At 32.4% G+C, this 19,856-nt stretch overlaps 2 protein-coding genes across 3 annotated transcripts; both read right to left on the bottom strand.

Moving 5' to 3' along the window:
- Positions 1-3,379: 3,379 nt before the first annotated feature.
- On the bottom strand, positions 3,380-5,851 carry LOC105120614 (subtilisin-like protease). The gene has a single exon (XM_011018882.1). It carries the CDS (start codon positions 5,793-5,795, stop codon positions 3,477-3,479), a length of 2,319 nt encoding a protein of 772 aa, XP_011017184.1. The 5' UTR covers positions 5,796-5,851; the 3' UTR covers positions 3,380-3,476.
- Positions 5,852-10,532: 4,681 nt separating this feature from the next.
- Positions 10,533-13,867, bottom strand: LOC105120613 (transcription factor SPATULA-like). 2 transcript variants are annotated; one of them, XM_011018881.1, is made up of 6 exons: positions 13,090-13,867; positions 12,864-12,950; positions 12,700-12,765; positions 12,502-12,567; positions 11,053-11,373; positions 10,533-10,973 (listed from the first exon to the last, which is right to left on the bottom strand). In XM_011018881.1, exons 1-6 carry the CDS (start codon positions 13,444-13,446, stop codon positions 10,893-10,895), a joined length of 978 nt encoding a protein of 325 aa, XP_011017183.1. In that variant the 5' UTR covers positions 13,447-13,867; the 3' UTR covers positions 10,533-10,892. The 2 variants fall into 2 exon arrangements, with proteins under 2 accessions (XP_011017183.1, XP_011017181.1); XM_011018879.1 differs by having other exon boundaries at positions 12,864-12,953; positions 13,090-13,865.
- Between the last annotated feature and the right edge of the window lie 5,989 nt (positions 13,868-19,856).

Here is a 19,856-nt window from a genome sequence, read left to right as displayed (position 1 = left end):
AAAAAATATAATAATTCTTTTAATATTAATTATACTAAAAAAATAATATCAACAAAATAAACAACAATATTTTTACTATTAACACTCTAAAAATTAATCATACTAAAAAAGAATATTAAGAAAACTAATAATAATATTTTTAACATCAATATTTATAATTACACTAAAAGTATAGGCAACTCAAACGCCACATGGCACTTGGACTGCAGCAAAAAAAAAGCAAACCAAGCGTTACGTGATGCTTGAGTTATCTGCCCTCAAGAGGGAACCAAGTGTCACGTGTCCCCAACGTGGTGTTTTTCATAATAATAGTAATTTTAAAATTTTTATTAATTATGATAATAATATTTATACTCTTATAAATTTTAATGAAAATATTAAAAAATTTATTATACAAATAATAATATTTTTAGTAGCAATAATATGAATTATTATAAAAATCATACTATTTATAACACCAACTATAATAATAATTTAGAAATTAATACTATTAATTATACTAAAAATAATATTAAGAGAACAAATAATAATAGTTTTGAGATCAATACTATTAATTAGACTAAAAAAATAATAATATTTTTTATATTAAGAAAAAATATAATAATTGTTTTAATATTAATTATACAAAAAAAAATAAAACAAACAATAATATTTTTACCATCAATACTCAAAACATTAATTATACTACAAAAAAATATATTTAATACAATTATACCAAAAATACAGGCAGCCCAAATGCCATGTGGTGCTTGAATTGCACCCAAGAGATATAAAATCAAGCGCCACATAGCGCTTGGATGGCTGTCTATGGACGTGGCAACCAAAGTGCCACATATGCTTTTGGTCTGCTCTAGTGCCTAAGGTTGAGTAGGCTAAGCGGCAGGTGGCGATGCTCCTGACGCCTTCGTCCGCCCCCAGCCCTAAGGTCAAGTAGATCAAGTATCAGGGGGCTTGCCTCCAGGTTAGCACCTCTGCCCCCAGACCAAACCATACCCCTACCAAACAGTGCAATCCATAATAAAGGCTTTTACAATCCACGGTGTAGCATGGTGCAATCCATTGTGAATTCACTTACAGTAAATAGTAGCCTATGTTACAATGAAACACTAGTCCTTTTTAATTATAATTGATGAGTGATTGAAAAACATAGACAAAACGAGACATGGAGATTTCACTAAAGACATGAAAATTTTATAGTAGATATATGAAAAATTCATTTAAAGATATAAAGAAGCATTATTGATTTTATTAAAAAGTTCAAAATATTTTCTTATGTAAAAAAAGATATAATTTATGGATCCTATCTAATTTCAGGAAACTCATCATGGCATGCATCAATTTCTTTCTCTTTCTATTTGGGCTACATTTTATTTCTTATAAATTGTTAAAAGGTTGCCTCTAACAATCAATTTTTTTTTCTAAGCACTACAATCCTTAATATCATGCATATGATCATGGTGGAATTTTTTTTTTTATTAGGGTTCTTTGTAGTTATGTTATTTTTTATACAAAGGGGATGTCGTATGAATCATTTTTCTTAATGACAATCAACCTAAGTTCATATGGATGTTAAATGTGTGGTCAGAAGCCGAGCCATCACTTTGCTCAAAGATTAAAGTTGTTATTCTACTCAGTATTTACTAGCCATTAGGAATTTTGTAAATACCATGTAGTCTAATTATCCATATAATTAGATTGTATCTGCCTTTATCCAACATGCAAAATATATATAATTCTAGAGTAATATTTTTTGCCATCAAAGAATTATTCACACACAAAATGCATATATTTCAATTATAATTATTTGAATTTGCAACTAATTAAACTTTTTATATTATAACAACTCTAAAATCTCAAACCAATTGATAAATAAATAAATATGAAAGATAAGTACAATCAATCATACAAGAGTACACACAAGACATAATTTATATGGTTTGGTAACTTATATATGTTAAACATGAGAGAAATTCACTATGAAAAAAATATAAAATTACAAGGGATCTTGCAAAATTATCTTTTCATCCAAAATCCCAAAGAAACAAAAAAAACTCTTTTTTTCCTCTCCTCTCAGGCCATCAAAATATAGATAATAAAAAACACTTACAAATAAATCTTACTCTAAAATATGACAACTTTAGGCTTTTATGTGGTCTAAATACATTGGTATTTGTTTTCTCTTGTTGACCCGTATTTTAAAATAAACCTAACAAATCCCTATCTTGATTTAAATTGAGCCAACTTGAGTACTTTTCTTATCATCTCCATCAACTACCTCTCAAATACTACGTAAACCAATCAAGTCCAAGTAATCCTTGAACTTGACTATACAAATAGACTTTATTAATATATTTATAAGGTTCTTAATTTTAGCAAATTTTTTTACTAATAAAATATCTTGGGACATGATATCTAGAACACAATGATATATTATATCAATATGTTTGGTTTTTTCATGGTTGGCTATATGAATAGAGCTCTAACAATCAAACACACATCAATTAACTTATATGCAAATCAAGATTACTAACTAAACCTCTTAATCATTAAGTCTTTTTTATTATTTTTAAAAATATCATATACTCAATTTTTATTATAAATAAAGTAATAGTGAATTGCAAAATCACTTTCCAACTAGTGACACACCCAGAATAGATGAGAACATATATCATCAATGTTTTCTTATCAAATTCACCTTAACTTTTTATTTTTACCTTTCTTTCCTTCAACCCATATCATTAATTCAAAATAATGAAATCATAACAAGGTTTTAGTTATTTGACTAAAATGTTTAAAAATAGAACACAAAACGAAATAAACATAGGTTTAGATCTTGGTTTTCTCATAGCTTTTACCTTTGATTTCATGATGTAAATTGGTCTATCTTTTGTTAGGTTGTTCTATTTTGCGAGATGCGCGTGCTTCTTTTAACATTCTCAATGTTCTCGCTTCTCACCTTCATTAACAAGCCTGAACATCATGTCGCAATGAACACAATTCTCTTTTTGTTTGAATGGATACAAACTCCTTTTGTGGTATAAAAGTGCTGCTATGTTTAATGAGAAATTAACCTCCTCTGTTGTTGAAAACCATAATTGGTCACGAACATATAATCAACCTTAATAACAGTATCTCGTTCTCTTTATAATTTGTCTCCTATTTTGATTTTTCTTTGTTTCTTAGTTAATCTAACCTCTATCCCTTATAAAAACTTACTACAACTCTCATTATTCATTCTTGTAAAACAAGAATGGTAAATGTGATTATATCTCTCTAAATATTAATTCTAGTATTTGAAAAATCAACAGCCCTTGTGTTAACTTGTAAATAAAACCGACACACCTATGATTTTGCAACCAAATAAAACCGACACTATCCATGAAAGCTGAAAGCTCCTTCGCTGATTATATGCAATTTTATTCAAAAATATCACGGACATAAGTTAACTTGTAAAGTACCCAAGTTTGTTAGTATTTCTATGACAATTGTGGACTCAAACTTGTTGACACTATGGGACTACTGACAATATGTTTACCCCCCACATCAACCCATCTAAGATAACCGAAAGTTACAGTCTCGTCCAATAGTGCTGGACCTTCAATGATAAGTTTGTAGCTTAATTTCTCATACTTGGCCTTGAACTCCAACTTGTCTGGAATGACACTTACCTTTAAACCAATCATGGGCGTCATATTTACCGTGTAAGTAGACATTTCCGCTCCAACATTGGTCACTGTCCTATGAAATTCTCGCACGGTGGTCAAATTTGATGGCGAATCTTTTGCATTGAAATAGGCGATAAAAGAAGGGTAGTTAAGGTCGGTGGATGGGTTGGAACAATTTGTGGAAGATGACCTTGTGATAGCTTGGATTTGTTTTTCTGTGAATTTTAAAGCACAGAGTAGCCTCACATAATCATTTGAATTAACATCATAAATGAGACCAGGATCTAGAGCTTTGTTGGGATTAACTTGTCCAGCTCCCATGGCAAGAGGACTGGCTGGGTGGGTCTTGTTACCAAAACCGATGTCGTTGATAGGTTTCATGGTATGATCCGTTATATCAGCAGTTGTCATCATGGCTGACCGTATAGCAGCTGGACTCCAATCAGGATGTGCCTTCCTCAAGAGTGCAGCCACTCCTGCTGCGTGCGGGCAAGCCATAGATGTCCCTGATAATATATTAAAATTATTGAGCACAGGTTGTGAATTGATCAGATCCACGGCAACATTTTGAGGCCATGAAGCTAATATCAGTGAGCCTGGAGTCATAATGTCAGGCTTCATTACCAATGGACAGCTCGCCGATGGCCCTCTAGAACTGTAACTAGTAACACTTGGAGCTGATTTAATCCCCAGATTTGTTTTTCGAAATTCTACGCTTGCTTGTGGCTTGTTGCTGTTGCTGATGTAATCTATTATGGTTTTCCCATCTTTCTGATTCAGGAGAACTACTGGAAATTGATTCTGGATGAATTCTTCAGCATCTGTAAAATTTGTTATGAAAACACCAGCTGTAACGTTTGCTTTGCTGACATTTTCAACTTGGTCGCTTAAGTCATTACCATCGTTCCCACCTTGACAAACCACAATCTTCGGTCCAATTTTGATCAATTCGCTCATTTTGTGACACCCGTCCATAAAAACAAGAGGCACTTCATAAAAATATGCAGTCCCCAAATAGAGAGATGGACCTGTGATTGAAATTCCATTGCCAAGCGTCAAAACTGCATTAAATTCACGGTCTAGAGTACCAGCAGCTACTGTTAACACCCATGGTATGCCATTATGTAGAGTTTCATAGAAAGGCCCTTTGTTTCCTGCAGAAGTGGACACAAATACATTCTTCTCTACGGCTGCAAATGTTGCCAAGGCAATGGGGTCTTCATTCAAAGGAATCCCATCCAAGCCCAATGATAAAGATAATACATCCACACCATCACTAATCGCTTGATCGATTGCAGCAATTATATCAGTTGTATAAGCACCTTCGTCCCAGAGAGCCTTGTACATGGCTACATGAGCCCGAGGAGCTACTCCATTAGCAGTTCCAGGGGCATAGCCAAAGTATGATGCACCTTCCACATAATTTCCAGCAGCGGTGCTAGATGTGTGTGTCCCATGCCCATCCGTATCACGCGCCGAATTCAAAGATATATTGATGTTAGGATACTTTGCAATTAGGCCTTTGTTGAAAAATCTTGCTCCAATGAGCTTTTTGTTGCACATTGAGGAGTTGAATTGAGTGCCACTTTGACATTCTCCTTTCCATCTTTTTGGAATCTCAGACATTCCATGGTCCTTGTAACTCTGGCTTTCTGGCCAAACACCAGTGTCCACCAACCCAATAATGATACCTTCACCGTAATTTGACACCTTCCAGGCTAGGGACTGAGGTGTAAGGCCAAGAAATTTGGATGAACGAGTTGTGTCATGCTTAACAGGTAGGTCTTTGATAGAAGAAATGTAGCCTGGAGAATTTTTTAAAACCTCAAGCTCTGAAGGAGTGAGACTAGCACTAAAACCATTGATAACATGAGTATAACTATAAAGAAGTTTAGAAGAGGCAGTCAGAGTGGCAGCAGTAGCCCTGGTGGTGCTACTATCAGAGACATCAAATATCGATGCAAGAGCGGACAGGTACCATTGATGCTGGCCTGAGAAGGCTTTGGGCATCACCAATAAATCCATGTGAACAATATAATTTTCGGTTTGTGATAATGTTTGAGTGAAAGGTAGGATAGTGAGAACTGAAATCCACAACTTATACAGGGAAACATTATCACGAGTAGCCATGTGCGATGTATGGTGGAAGGAGATGGTCTTGTAGGAGTGCACTGTGGTGAACTTGTCTGGGTTTCTATATATAGAGAGAACTGGAAAGTGTGGAATCTTGGTATCCTCTATAATTTTAAACAAAAAAAAAATCAAAATTTTAAGGATATAAGTTCAACCGTGTTTACAAACACCACATAAACTACTGGTGTTTTGCCTTCTTTTTCCCTTACAATTCGACAGAGAGACGTTGATAATTGGTGGTGTTAAAGCCCACCATGTGCCCAAGTAGTGTACAAAAAATGCACCACACGCTAAAAAATCCACTCATATGTATATCATACATATTAATCAGCATTGTTTTTTTTTATTATTATTATTAATAAAATAAAGTCCTAATACATGTTATCCAGCATGTGGGACAGAGTGAGAAGCAGGTGCTAGTTGTCTTCGAAGGCCATCATATCATCTTATTTCAGGGAAATGATCCGGCGTGGCCACCGATTATAAATTTTGATCTTGTACATTTATCCTCCATTTATACCCATGGTTTATGAAGGGCAATTATCAGTTAATATATATATATATATATATAGTCATTGAAAGTCAACTAAACCTTGAAGCAAAAAGATCAGAGAAAATCTTCTTCTTCTTCTTCTTCTTCTTCTTCTTTTTTCTGAATCCCTCCTCCTCTCTAATTTGATTTAAGACCTTCAAATTAAAAGTATACTTTGAAGAGAAGATACAAACAATTTCTACACATCTCCTTGTGAGCATGGAGTTTTAGGTTGTAATTTGTAACTTGCATATGCCTGCCAGTGAGAATTGCTGTGTAAATCTGGTAACGGGGAAAAAAAATGCCGTGTGAATAGGGAAGGAGCTGGTGATAGTGATAGTGATAGTGTGATGGACACAATGCACTCCTAATAATGCTGGTGGCCTGCACTGTGATTCTCACCAATGCAATGAAAACGAGTGAGTTTATTACCAATGGAAAGAATGATTGCCCGCCTGGTTTCAAAGGGAAACGGAACCCAACATGTATGATGAACCCTAATAGGTATTTGACACTGAGAATTAGGGATTTTTCAGGAGTGCATTTATGTTTTTTTTTTTTTTTTAAATAATCTTGAGGATGACTTTCTTTCTTTCTTTCTGGATTTCTTGCGCATGGGAGTATTTGTTTTACTCTTTTCTTCATTATTATTATTCGGCTAAAAAAAAACTATATCCACTTAACCATAGAGCGTAATTCTCTCGGAATAACATGTTAATCTTGCCAAGTTTTGTCATGATAATCGCCTTTGGCCCTCGCACGTTCCACTGCATTGTTTGGTAGGGTTCGATTTGTCGATTCTGTGTTTAAAAGTCAACCGTTACAGGTTGAAGTAACCCTACAAAATAAAGTCACCAAAGGTGACGTTTCATTTAGTATTATCAATGCCAAACCATAGTTACCGATGCAGTGTATTTGAAAATATGATAATGATAATAATTTAAAATAATTTTTATTTTAAAATAAAAAAATTATTTTTAATATTAGTATATTAAAATAATCTAAAAATATAAATAAATTTATTTTAAACAAAAAAATTAAAAAAAAATATGGTTTGGATTCCGTCCCCAACACACAAAAATAACAGCTTTAAAATAAATATTATTTGTGTTCATGGTGTTACTTTAAAAAAAACTAATTTTATTTTTTGAAGTGTTTAAATTATCTCAGTGTGTATTAAAGTAAATTTTAAACGATAAAAAAGTTATTATTTTAATATATTTTTAAACAAAAAATATTTTAAAAAATAATTATTAATATAATACCAAACACTAATGAGTTTATATTTAAAGGATATTTGTTTTTGTGTTTTAAAATGTATTTATATGTGTTTTAAAATTATATTTGGTTTGAAAAAATATTAAATTAATATTTTTTAATAAAAAAATATTTTAATATATTTTAATGTGAAAAGCATTATGGATCAGAATTAAAAAAAAATAACAATAAATAATTTAAAATTCACATGTTGCTCCCAAAAAAAAAAAAAGGTGACCTTGTAGCAGTGAAAACACACCTCAACCATAGAGAGGTGATTTCACCCCTAAATCGGAGTGACATGTTTGACATAGAAAGATAGAATAATTGGGGAATAAATTCGATATTCTAACCGATTCTTTGGCCGGATTGATTTTCATAGGATGCTTAGGATCACTATAATCTTTCCTTGTTATTTAAGCATGTAATTATTGGAGAAAACCAGCTATTATTGTGGATTAGCACAGTTGTTAGTCGCGCACGCACATAATTATTGATCAAATTACTTTGGGGGGAGGGTAGGGACGCAAAATGATCTGAGCACTTCCCGTTGTTCTTATTAGCTAAAATAAAGGGCTAATTATTTCTTCAGGGAGGAAATGGGGGCCTTCTTTTTATTTTATTTCTTTAATTGAAAATCTCATATATCGGGTAGCAGCAGCGATATGCATAATGATCAATAGGAATTCAACTGCACGCATCTGTCAGTGCGACAGAGTAGATCATATGAACAACCCAATGTCAAGGTAAATGAGATAAGAGGCTCGTCCAGAGTTGTAAAATAATTATTTTTTAAAATATGTTTTATTTTAAAATATATATTTTTTATTTTTAAAAAATTATTTTTAATATTAGTATATCAATAATGTAAACTTATAAAAATTAAATTAAATTTTTTTTAAAATATTTTTGTAATGTAAAAATAATCAGGCTTGTAGTGAACAAAGGATGCCAAATTTGCATGAAATGCGGTACTTAGGCCCAGGCTAGAATGGGCTTGGAATCAGAAGTTTTGTGAGTTGAAATCACGCTTTTGTGCTCGGGCAAATATGGAGTGCTGGTTTTTTGGAGTCTTAAAACATCATCGTGATATTAGTGAGTGAGTTTAGAAGATATTAAAAGAAAGCATGTGAGAAGAAACCTTATGACAGCACAGATGTCCACACTTCTCAACAGTAACAATGATAGCTGCATCGGAGCAATCCAAGCAACATGCCTGTAACTTCAAAAAATACAAAATTTCTTCCCATTAGATCATCCCACAATAGTTTGAATTACTCGGTGAAACTTTAAATAGCCAAGGATATACAGAAGACGGCTCAAAAGGAACAAAAAAAGAAAAAAAACAAATCAACCAACTTATAATTGACTTCACGCCATTAAAATGCTGCAAAATCTACAAATAGCCTAATCACAAGATAATACGGGTAGCATAAACAAGGGAAGTGGCTGACTATCCCAGCTCTGAATGGAGAGAAACGAACAAAACAGGTGAATTGATTCACCTTATACAAGTTTGGAAAGTGTAGTTACTGCTCTTCTGGTTCTTGCTCTCTCCATAATGACATGTTGGTTGGAGCAGCACTTTCATACCCACTACTATCACCTGGTTCATTCACACGCTTATCCGTCCTCATACCATCACGATGGGAGCGCCGAGGTTCCCAGATGACTCTGCAGACCTGTAAATAAGAGCAAAAGGCATTCCTGATGGAGCCACAAACAGATATCCATAATTCCACACACAGAAGACTTACGGCACAGCTACTGTGAAAAACTTGCTGATTTGCTTTACATGTTCAACCGAGAAAATTAACCACAAAACCACGATTGCAATTTGCACAAAGTATAGTCAAACATGTCAACGAGCCTAAATCCCAGAAAATCATATACTTAGATGGTACAAGAATTCTGTACCTAGAAACTGGATTTTGAAACTATGCTTTTCTCTTTGAGTTCTATTTTAGAACGAAGCAAACTTTAATAGGAATGCATACTATTTTGACAAGATCACCTTTTGCTTAATCAAGGTAATCAGTTAATTCGAGTCGTGAGTTGATAACAAAACATTCTAAGAAATGCATTTATTAGAAACTAAGTGCAATTAACACACATTAGAAACTGAAGTGAGCACAAAATATTGCCAACTTCGATTGTTTAGCCAATATCGCATTTCTTGCTTAAACTTGTAATTAATCCTAATTATATTGATCTGGGAACGCCAATCTCATAGAAACAAAGAGATGGAAAAGGAAGATCAGGGTGCAGGTTCAGAGACAGTACAGATATTGAAGAACTATAAATGAAATAATTAGTCAAAGACACGCATGTTCTCTTACATCTCGGAAGGGGGCATCGTCTGCTTCAAGCATATGCATGACATGCCCTATTTTCGGTAAAACAATATACTCAAAAATTCAATAAAATAATATTTTTTTTTAATTTTTAAAATTTATTTTTGATGTTAGAACATTTAAACGATCCAAAAATACAAATAAAATAACAATTTCAAACTAAAAAAAAAATAAAAATTAGCAAAACAGAGGTTCAATCCTTACACCAAAACAGGACCAAAATGAATGAATTTGATGGTGGTAGTGGTAGCAATAGGTTTAATGGTTTTATTATTAGTTTTGTTGCGTTTAGAAGTGAACCAAAGAGAGACAAGGAAAAGAAGAACTATAGCAGCTCCTGCAGTAAAACGACGAACTGCCCATGAACGTAAACCAGAGATTGAGGTTTTCTTTGATAGCTCATCGTTCAAGAAATAATTAGACATTACCACTACAAATACTTGTTTTATCTCTTGTTTGTTTCTTTAAACAAAATTAGGGAAAGAGGAGTCGTGGAGTAAGCGTTGTCGCAGTGGCAAAATGACAGAAAGAAGTTGAGACATTGAGAGCAGCAAGTTGATAGAAGATCCAAATATCATTAGACAACGAGCGTAGCAAAAATGGTAAGGATTATATAGCATCCTTCAACTTCATTCCCTTCTTTCAAATACAGATTTCAAACACAGTAGCAATGGAAACATTCATCCAATCTAACAGAATCGTCCTGGTTTCCTAAATAATTAAACAACTAAATAGATTTTGGGCTAACATTTCTAATGAAGTCAAAGGATGCTAGGAGTTCGGTTCTTATAGTTGTATCTAACCTGTTATAAATTACAAAATAAATGACCTGGTGAAGGGTGAGAAGTCAGTAGTTTTGAGGAACATTTGCAGCTCATAAGGTATTTGGACAAACGGTAACTGTTATTGGTGGCAATTTCATTGATCATGTATTTGAAGAGTAAGACAGAGCTAAGACACACCGGATGGAGAAGTCTTCACAGTTTGATCCATCTCTATTTGTGCCTGTGGTGTTCCTTCCCTGCATATTTCCTTCACATCACCAAAAAAAAGTTCAATGTTAAACCAGCAATTCTCATAAATACGCTAATGGTTGTTTCTCAGAGTTTACCTTTGAAGACGTGCACAGATTGAAGGGTGCATGGTTGACATGGATCAGTGGTTCAAAACCAAAGTTAGTTTCTGATGAGGTAATGTTTGTCCCTGAAGGAATAGCAATTGGTTGATTTGAGACCGTGCACTGGCTTGGAAGATTAAGAGCAGTTTGCACCGAGCTTTCTTCATTTGCAGAAAATATGCCTGTTAATGTGTTTGTAGTTAACAACCCATTTCCTTCATCAAAGCTCATTCCTGACAAGGGCGGCTGCATTGGCTGTAGTGCTCCTGGTAAGCACATCGGGTGCAAACTCAATCCATTTCTCATTGTTAACATCTGTAAACCAATCATGATATGAATCATATAATATGCTGAAGTGACAATAACTGCATCGTTCACTCCGTGACCAACCTATTTTTGCTATTTTTCCTATTGGACTTGGCAGGGAAAAAAAAAAGATTCAAAACTAGAGTCAAATAATTTCTAAGGGAAAGGACTGGGAAAAGGATGTCCATCCCAATCCAGCTCTGTAACTTTCCAGCTTCAGTTCTATCCTTGGAAATTTAACCAAACAATGCGCACCCAGGGACAGAAAACCAAGTTATCAAGCTTATATTATAAGTGATAGTCATGCTCAATCATAACTAAGAAAATTCAGTCCTGTAGTCATAACAGTAGCATTCAGAACCATTGTAAAACCAAATTTGAGTCAGAGCCATCTCTGTAATAAACAAGATGAAAATTAGATTATTTTTTGCCTATCTCAGACAAAGTTGCAAACGGTCAATTTGCTGCTCTCTCTACCAACCAAGATATGAATTCCTTGAGCCTTAAAATAAAAGTTAACAAACACAAATATATACTATAAAATGATACTGTTTTGCTTAATGCAGGCCTATCGGTATTTGATTATGGATTACAAATGTCAAAAACTTTTATGATGCTTACCTGGATGTTAGGAATTTGGAAAGATCTATTAGAGAAGACATGAAACAAAATACATCAGAAATGGATGGCATTCGTAAACTTCTATGATGCTTACTGAGATGTTTAAAATTTGGAAGGATTTAATAGAGAAGACATGATACAAAACACAACAGAAATGGCTGCGTCAATGTTCTAACCATTTTAACCAGATGCTCTTAACTATTTACAATAAGTGTATAACCTACACAGTATCAGACCCTTCAACTGACTTTTACATCTTCTTCAAAGAATCAAAGCAACATTCTTGCACTTAGCTGCCTAAGGCTGTTGCCCTACTACAAGAAAATGGCCCCCGATCTTTAGAACTAAATAAGATTACATTAATAACTAAAAGATCTAAAAACCAGGCTTCTAGTGAAGGATAGCGCATAAAGAAACAAAGTCCAAAATAAAAAGCATAAAAACAAATGAGACAACTAAATAATCAGAGTGGCCTCAACCAAACAGCCAGGTAAAAGAGTGCTAGAAACCACCCACCTGCACTTGAAGCTGAAGCTGCTTCAAGTATTCAATGGCCTCATCCAGCATCGACGCCTTATCCGTCTATCAAAATTAAAAAAATATAACTCCAAATCAAATAGTAATTCTTCTGAATCTGAAATTGAATTTGAATTTGAAACTCTCTGCATTCAAGCTTTACTAATTAAAACTTCTGTGCTGTAAAAGATAGTGTACCTTATTAGAATTAGGAATTAAATTCTGTAAGGCTTTCATTTTCTCATTGATCCTGCTCCTCCTCCTCTGTTAAGCAAATAACCCACATAAATTAAATCCCACATTTATCTCACAATCAAAAAATAAATAAATAAAACAAGAGAAAGAAAAATTAGAGTGGGAACCTTTTCAGATAAATTATGAACCTCCGCAGCTCTACTCCTCTTCGATGAACTTCGCGGCCGCACTGCATTAGCTTGCACCTCCGCCCCCTTCTATATTCAAAATACTTTAAAGCAGTTACATATAAAAAGTAAAAAAGAAATTATAACTATCCGCACAATCAACAAAAAAAAGAATTACTAATAACTCAAGTATTTGCTTGAATGAGTTATTAAGTTACCAAATTACCTCGCTATCGCAGCTAAAATCACCTAGATCATCCTCCACGGAGACTCCCCTTCTCTTTGAAATACCTGAAGAGACCGCATTATCCACGCCTTCTTTAACATAATAACCACCGGGATCAGAGAGATTGACACCGGAGTTTCCAGCACCGACTCCGCACTCCGTCTCCGACTGTCCAAACAGTTGGCAATCCAACAATTCAACGGCGGTAGAGCCAGTCTCCATCTGCGTAGAGAGAGCGTGATCGATGAATTTAGAAGAGGGGGAAGAAGAGTTGTTGCCGAGGAACTGTTGGAGGAAAGTAGAGATCTCTTCTGGCTCAGTGGCCGGTGACCGTGCCGGTCCGTACAGATCCGCCATGTATATATTAATTAAAATATTAAAAAAAAAGATAGAATGAAAAAGGAGAAAGCGAAGAGCAGAGAGTGGATTTTATTTTAATGTTTTCGGTGTTTGATTCCTGTGCGTGTGTTATCTGTTAGCTGATTATTCTTCTTTGCTGCTTTTATTTATTTATTTGGCGAGTGCTGGCTTTTTGTTTTTGCTGTTGACGGGGAACGGGGGGGTTTTTTAAGGAGGCTTTTGGGAGTTTAGTGGAAGTTTTGGCATCACGGAGGAAGATGATGTTTTGATTGTAATCAATTTGGATTAATCTCCCGCCCTTCTTTTTGCGGCCCCACCCTCCCCTTTGGTTTCCGTTATTCTCATATGCCTTTACCTTTGCGGGAAATCCTTGGATGTGGGCTGTTCTGTTTTTCTTCTTTTCCTTTTTCCTTTTTTCACTTTTTTTTTTAATTTCTATGCAATTGTATTCAAAAATAAAAGAATAATTAATTTGAGTACTTTTATAAGAACCTTCTCATAACCTAGTTTTAACCATATTTATATTTTTAATTTGATTTTTGAAGGATTATAGATTGATTTTGATTAAGGGTCGCATTTGTTGATTTGTGCAAAATTAAAAACTATAGTGTATGTTTTTTTTTTAATATTCTTGTGCAATAAACAGTCATAATAGATTCAGCTAATCTTTTTCAAATTTTAATTTTAGATTTAAAAGAAAAGGGTAAGTTTATTTTGTGAGGACTTTGAATTCCCTGTGCTTTATAACTATTGTATTATAAATACATATCCCGGTGTTAAAAAAAAATTCATATACACAAAGACACTCTAAAAAAAATACAAGAGGCCAGTACCCATTACAGCTGAAAAATAAAGAGGGAGAGCAAGAAAAGAAAAAACAAGAACAATAACAACCTCATTAGCAGTAGCAACGAGGAGAGACCGAGAGAGAGATGAGAAGAAAGACGGTGAGAAGTTCAAAGCTTTAGGAGGCTCGATCTCCCTCCACAAGGAGCGTAAATGTGCACCATCGATCTAAGATTAACAAGAGAAGGGAGGCGTTTAGATACGGTAGGTGGCTTCTCTCCTGTAACGGCGGCGCCCTGTTCCACGCGTCGGCAATGGTGGTTACGCTTGAGTCTATGCTTCGCCGTTGTTCTAGGGTACTTGTGGTATCATTCCTGAAGCTCCAGCTGCTCTTACACCCTATGGTGACCATTTAGGTCCAGTCCAACCACTTCTGGAAGGTCTATTTCATACTTTTGTCGCATGATTTTAATTTTTTGCTGTAGGTGTTGGTTGACAAGTTGATGATGAACTTGTGTGGGTGTGCGAGAAGATGGTGTAGTTGGATTAGTGAAGTGACGTTGTGCGTGGGTGGTGCATATTTTTTAGTCTGGAAGGTCTATTTCATACTTTTGTCGCATGATTTTAATTTTTTGCTGTAATTGTTGGTTGACAAGTTGAAGATGAACTTGTGTGGGTGTGTGGGAAGATGGTGCAGTTGGATTAGTGAAGTGATGTTGTGCGTGGGTGGTGCATATTTTTTAGCATGTGTTAGAATAAATGGATAAACAAGAAAAAAGGGAATACTATCAAAAAATTTATAAATTTGCATAACGCCAAGTCCTACCAGAAAATCAACAAAAAAATCTCTTCGAATCTACTAGCGTTCTTATTAGCATTTGAAAGAAAGAAAAAACGTTCAAAATATTTTCTTGCACGTCTTTGATAAAAACCTTTGTCTTATTATTTTCATTAAAAAAATATATATATCTGGCATGTATTTTGAATTTTATAATAAATTTGTAAAATTCATCATAACCTTGTCAAAACTAAAAGGCTCATTGTCCTGTATATCTAAAATTTCAAAATTAAAAAAAATATTTTGCTATTTATTTTTAATATTTGAATAGATAGACTCAATACAAGTCAGTACTTGAATATTAAAAAGAATAATCCTCCTTGTAATTTTTTTGAAAACAAAATTACAATAAAATCATTATTTAAGGATAAATATGAATTTTTTAAAATACTTAACAATTAAGGGTATTTTTAATTTATAATTTCATGATACCAAAGTTAAAAATATCCGGTGTATCTTAAGACATGTAAAACTTTTTAAGGCACATTTCACAGACCTTCCTTGGAATTTGAATTGGGTTCCATGAACTTAATATAAGCTCACCGATATATTTATAGTTATAAATTAAGTTGTGATCTTGGATGATCATCTTGGAGTTCTCAACTTACCAAACAAATAAGAATATCAAAAACCAATTAGATTTTTAGAACAAATAGGTGTTGGATTTTTTACTAGAATTTAGTTCATCATAATAAACTTATAATACAGTCTCCTTAAATGAGAATGCTTAAAATATGATAATATCTTTTTTTATATATAATATATTCTTTATTATAAAAAATTTTTATAATTGATTAAAAATTTTTAATAACCACAATATTGGATGATCATTTTTTTTACACAACCTAAGACCCTTCCTATCTCTCGCAATCAAAAAGACTGCTTTCCTTTGGATTTTAAGGAAAAATAGTTGGTCACGGGTGATGTTATCTTCTATGACCTTCACAATAAAAATATTACATATTTTAGTTTCACTTAATATTCATAAAAATTTATTTTTTTAAAAAAAAGTCATGCACACTAGGTTTATATATTACTCATAATGTAATTGCTAACATTGCCATTACAAACTTTTAATCTTGAAAAGCATGGTTTAATCATAGAATTTTAAAAATATTACTATAATTATTTCATTAAAAGGGTATTTAATTTTATAATTTTATAAATTCTAAAAAACAAAAATAAAGAAAAGGGCTATTAAAGTCAAGCCTAAACTCTGCTTTTTTTATATAAAAAAAAAAAAAGCAAACAACATGTAATTCACTACGTATTTAAAAAAAAAAAAGAGCAAACAACATGTAATTCACTACGTATTACATATTTTAAGGAATTTTAATTTTTTTTTTATGATTAAAAAGTCAATCTTCAAGTTTTTAAACCTTTAAAAACTAGATTTTTACTTGATTCACCTAAAAAAAATCAATAACTCAATTTCCAGCACCGTGTAACTTTCTAGTCAATCTAAAACCTCAAAATTAAATAGAATGTAAAATAAATTTCTCGATGGCTGAACAACTTTGTGTTGGGCAATCAATGCATCTTTTACTATCATGGTCAATCTTAAACAGACGTGGCAGATCATCAAAGCGAGTGCGGAAAGCTCTTGTCTCAAACAACCGTGGCCTCTTCTTTGAAAACAAAAGGGCAGAGAGGACACGTAACAAATAGAAAAGGTTAAAAAGATAGACGACCAGTCCAAGACCGAAAGCATTCTGGCAGTGGGCGGGAAAATGTAATTTACGTGTCATGAAGGGGGCATTAATTATACTCATCTGCTCAACTCAAAGATACTTCTTTCCATCTAAAACGTCACCTTAGCCCGACCAGAAAACATTATTTATTTATTTATTTAAAGACCAAAAGTGCAATTCCCGATAAATCACTTTTAGCTACCTTTTCTATTCAACCCATACGGTTTTATCTGCTGACCGGACAGTGCCGGTCGAAATAAATGCTGACCGCAGGGTTTCTTCTCAGGTAAACCTCGACTCACTCCCTTCCTACATTAGATCCCAGACCTCTAATTTCTCAATTAAGGTTCCAAACGTTTCCCATATCTCTCAATCAAGTCCTTTTTTTTTTTAATATTTGTTTGTATTTTCTATCGAGCGTGCACACTATATGCTGTAAAAAGATGCTTACTGAAGATAATTTGACAGAAGAGTTTGCAAACTGATAGGCTGGGAAAAATCCTTTGGGGAAAGATTACGGTGTTTTTTATTAGCCGATAAAACTTAGTTTGAATGATTTTAATGAGCCCAGCAATACTTGTAAGCAGTGGTCAGGACAGGAGGGCTGGCTCCCACAAGAAAAAAAATTTTCCAGTTTTTTTTTAAATATTTTAAAAATAACTGAAAATTTAAATTGGCTTTCAATTTTTAATTTGTCCCCCTTAATTTTTTTTCTTGCTCCTCCCCTACTTGTAAAAAAACAATCTGATACCTGTACTATTATAATGTTTGTTGAGAAAAGTAAATATTCTTTAAACTTTAATGTTTTTCAAGTCTTGTTAAAGTTCTGTATTATGTTAGAATTGAAGTCTGAAAAGATAAGCTTTGATCTGGTTCTATTATATGTTCCAGAGAAATCTTTCTATACATGTTATTTTAAGATAAATATCTTAAAAAATATCTAGATTTTAATATATTTTATATAAATATTTCTTCAATATCTAAGTTATAAGATATTTAATATAAATATCATATGTTAGTTTGATTGGACCCGTTCCAAGAATTAATATTTCTGGGTAGTTATTTTATATACCATCACAAAGATTAGCAAAAGAACATAATTGAGAAGTGTCTGGAATACTTGGGACCGAATTGATAATATTATAGGTTTGATATCCTATTAAAAATGATTATATAGGTTAGGGATTAAATTGAGGTTTCACATTCCTTACGTCGTCCTCCTCCTTTTTTATCCTAGCGACGGAAAAAACAAAACCATGGGATCGTGACCATAGTAAATAAAAAAAAAAAAAGAACGTAATTTGAGTGAAGATAGTCATCAAATAGGATAATCCCTAACAACTTTTTTATCCGGTATTTGAGACTTAGACTCGTAGTTATTAAACGTGAAATGATATTAATTGGGCTTGGATCTCAAGTTATACAAGTTGACCGAGTCGGATTAAAAAATTAAAAAATATTATAATTAAAATTTTAATATTTTATATTAAAAAAATTTAAAAACTATTTATAAAAATTAAGATATAAAATATAGTTTAATGATTCATATTAACAAGTTAAAAAACAATTCATGTAAGTATAAATTATAAAAAAATATGAGATATAAAATATAGTATAGTTATTTTACATTAAAAATTCAGAAACTTTTTTATCCGGTATTTGAAATTTACAATCGTAGTTATTAAACGTGAAATGATATTAATTTGGCTACATAATTTTATACAAGTTGATCGAGTCAGATTAAAAAATTAAAAAATATTATAATTAAAATTTTAATATTTCATATTAAAAAAAATTTAAAACTATTTATAAAAATTAAGATATAAAATATAGTTTAATGATTCATATTAACAAGTTAAAAAACAATTCATGTAAGTATAAATTATAAAAAAATATGAGATATAAAATATAGTATAGTTATTTTACATTAAAAATTCAGAAAATAATCCATATAACTATAGATTATTAAAAAAATATACATTAATAAGTCAGTAAACAGTCTATATAGATCTAAATTATATAAAAAATATACATTAAAAAGTCAGTAAACATCTATATAGATATAAATTATATAAAAATATTTATAAATTAGTTATATACTTTTTAAATTTATTAAAAAAATTAAATCTCATCCGGATTATAATGGAAACAATACCCCAAGGAGAACAAATGCGCTTTCGTAAGATCGAGTGACACGTCGTACGTAGCCATCCTATCATGAGGCAGTTAGATGAATCTGCCATATTTTCCAAAGACCCAGCCCGCCTCTATCCCTAGGTTGCCAAGGACTATCCCAGCTACCAAGATGCATTCTCTTCCGAGACTCCATGTCCCCACCCATACAATTTTTTTTACATAATTGATCGGCTTTTTATGAATATTTTTGTATTTTAAAAATGTTTTTTAAAAAATTTATATTTATTTATTTTAAATTTATATTTTTTTGGTATTTTTAAATTGTTTTAATATATTAATTTCAAAAATAATTTTTAAAAAATAAAAAAAATTATTTTTATATATTTTTAAATAAAAGATATTTTAAAAATAATTGCTAGTATAATACCAAAGTCTGTCAGCATGGAATAAATAGGAGGGGCAACCAGAACAGAATGAGGAAGAAGTTATGCATGATTCGCTCTCCACCCAGCTAAGCGCTCCTGAACCCGTTCTACATTGTTACCATAGGTATCCCTGTCAACTCGTTTTCGTAGAGGAGGTAAACCGAACAGGAAGTTTGGTTACAATCTGGGCTGCTAATTAGCCCCAGCTTAATACTTTAAGATAGAATTCGATTATTGTTTTATAATGAACATGATAAGAATAGTGGGATAAAAGAGACAAAATAGAATAGAAGACAGAAAAACAAAATTGTATGATAAAGATGTATTAAATAAAATAACTATTTTTATATCTTATTTGACAATGAAAGAGACAAAATAAAATATTAAAAAAATTATTACTATTTTTATATCTTATTTGACAATCAAAGAGACAAAATAAAATATTAAAAAAATTATTTACCCTTAACATATATTACTGTGAAATTTAAATAATTTTAAAAAATAATTAGATTTTTTTAGTTTATATTAAGT

Source organism: Populus euphratica, unplaced genomic scaffold, assembly GCF_000495115.2.
Source record: "Populus euphratica unplaced genomic scaffold, PopEup_1.0 scaffold6.1, whole genome shotgun sequence".
Classification (NCBI taxonomy): domain Eukaryota; kingdom Viridiplantae; phylum Streptophyta; class Magnoliopsida; order Malpighiales; family Salicaceae; genus Populus; species Populus euphratica.
The sequence above is the reverse complement of the archived record's forward strand: the minus strand, read 5'-3'. Positions and strand labels throughout refer to the sequence as shown.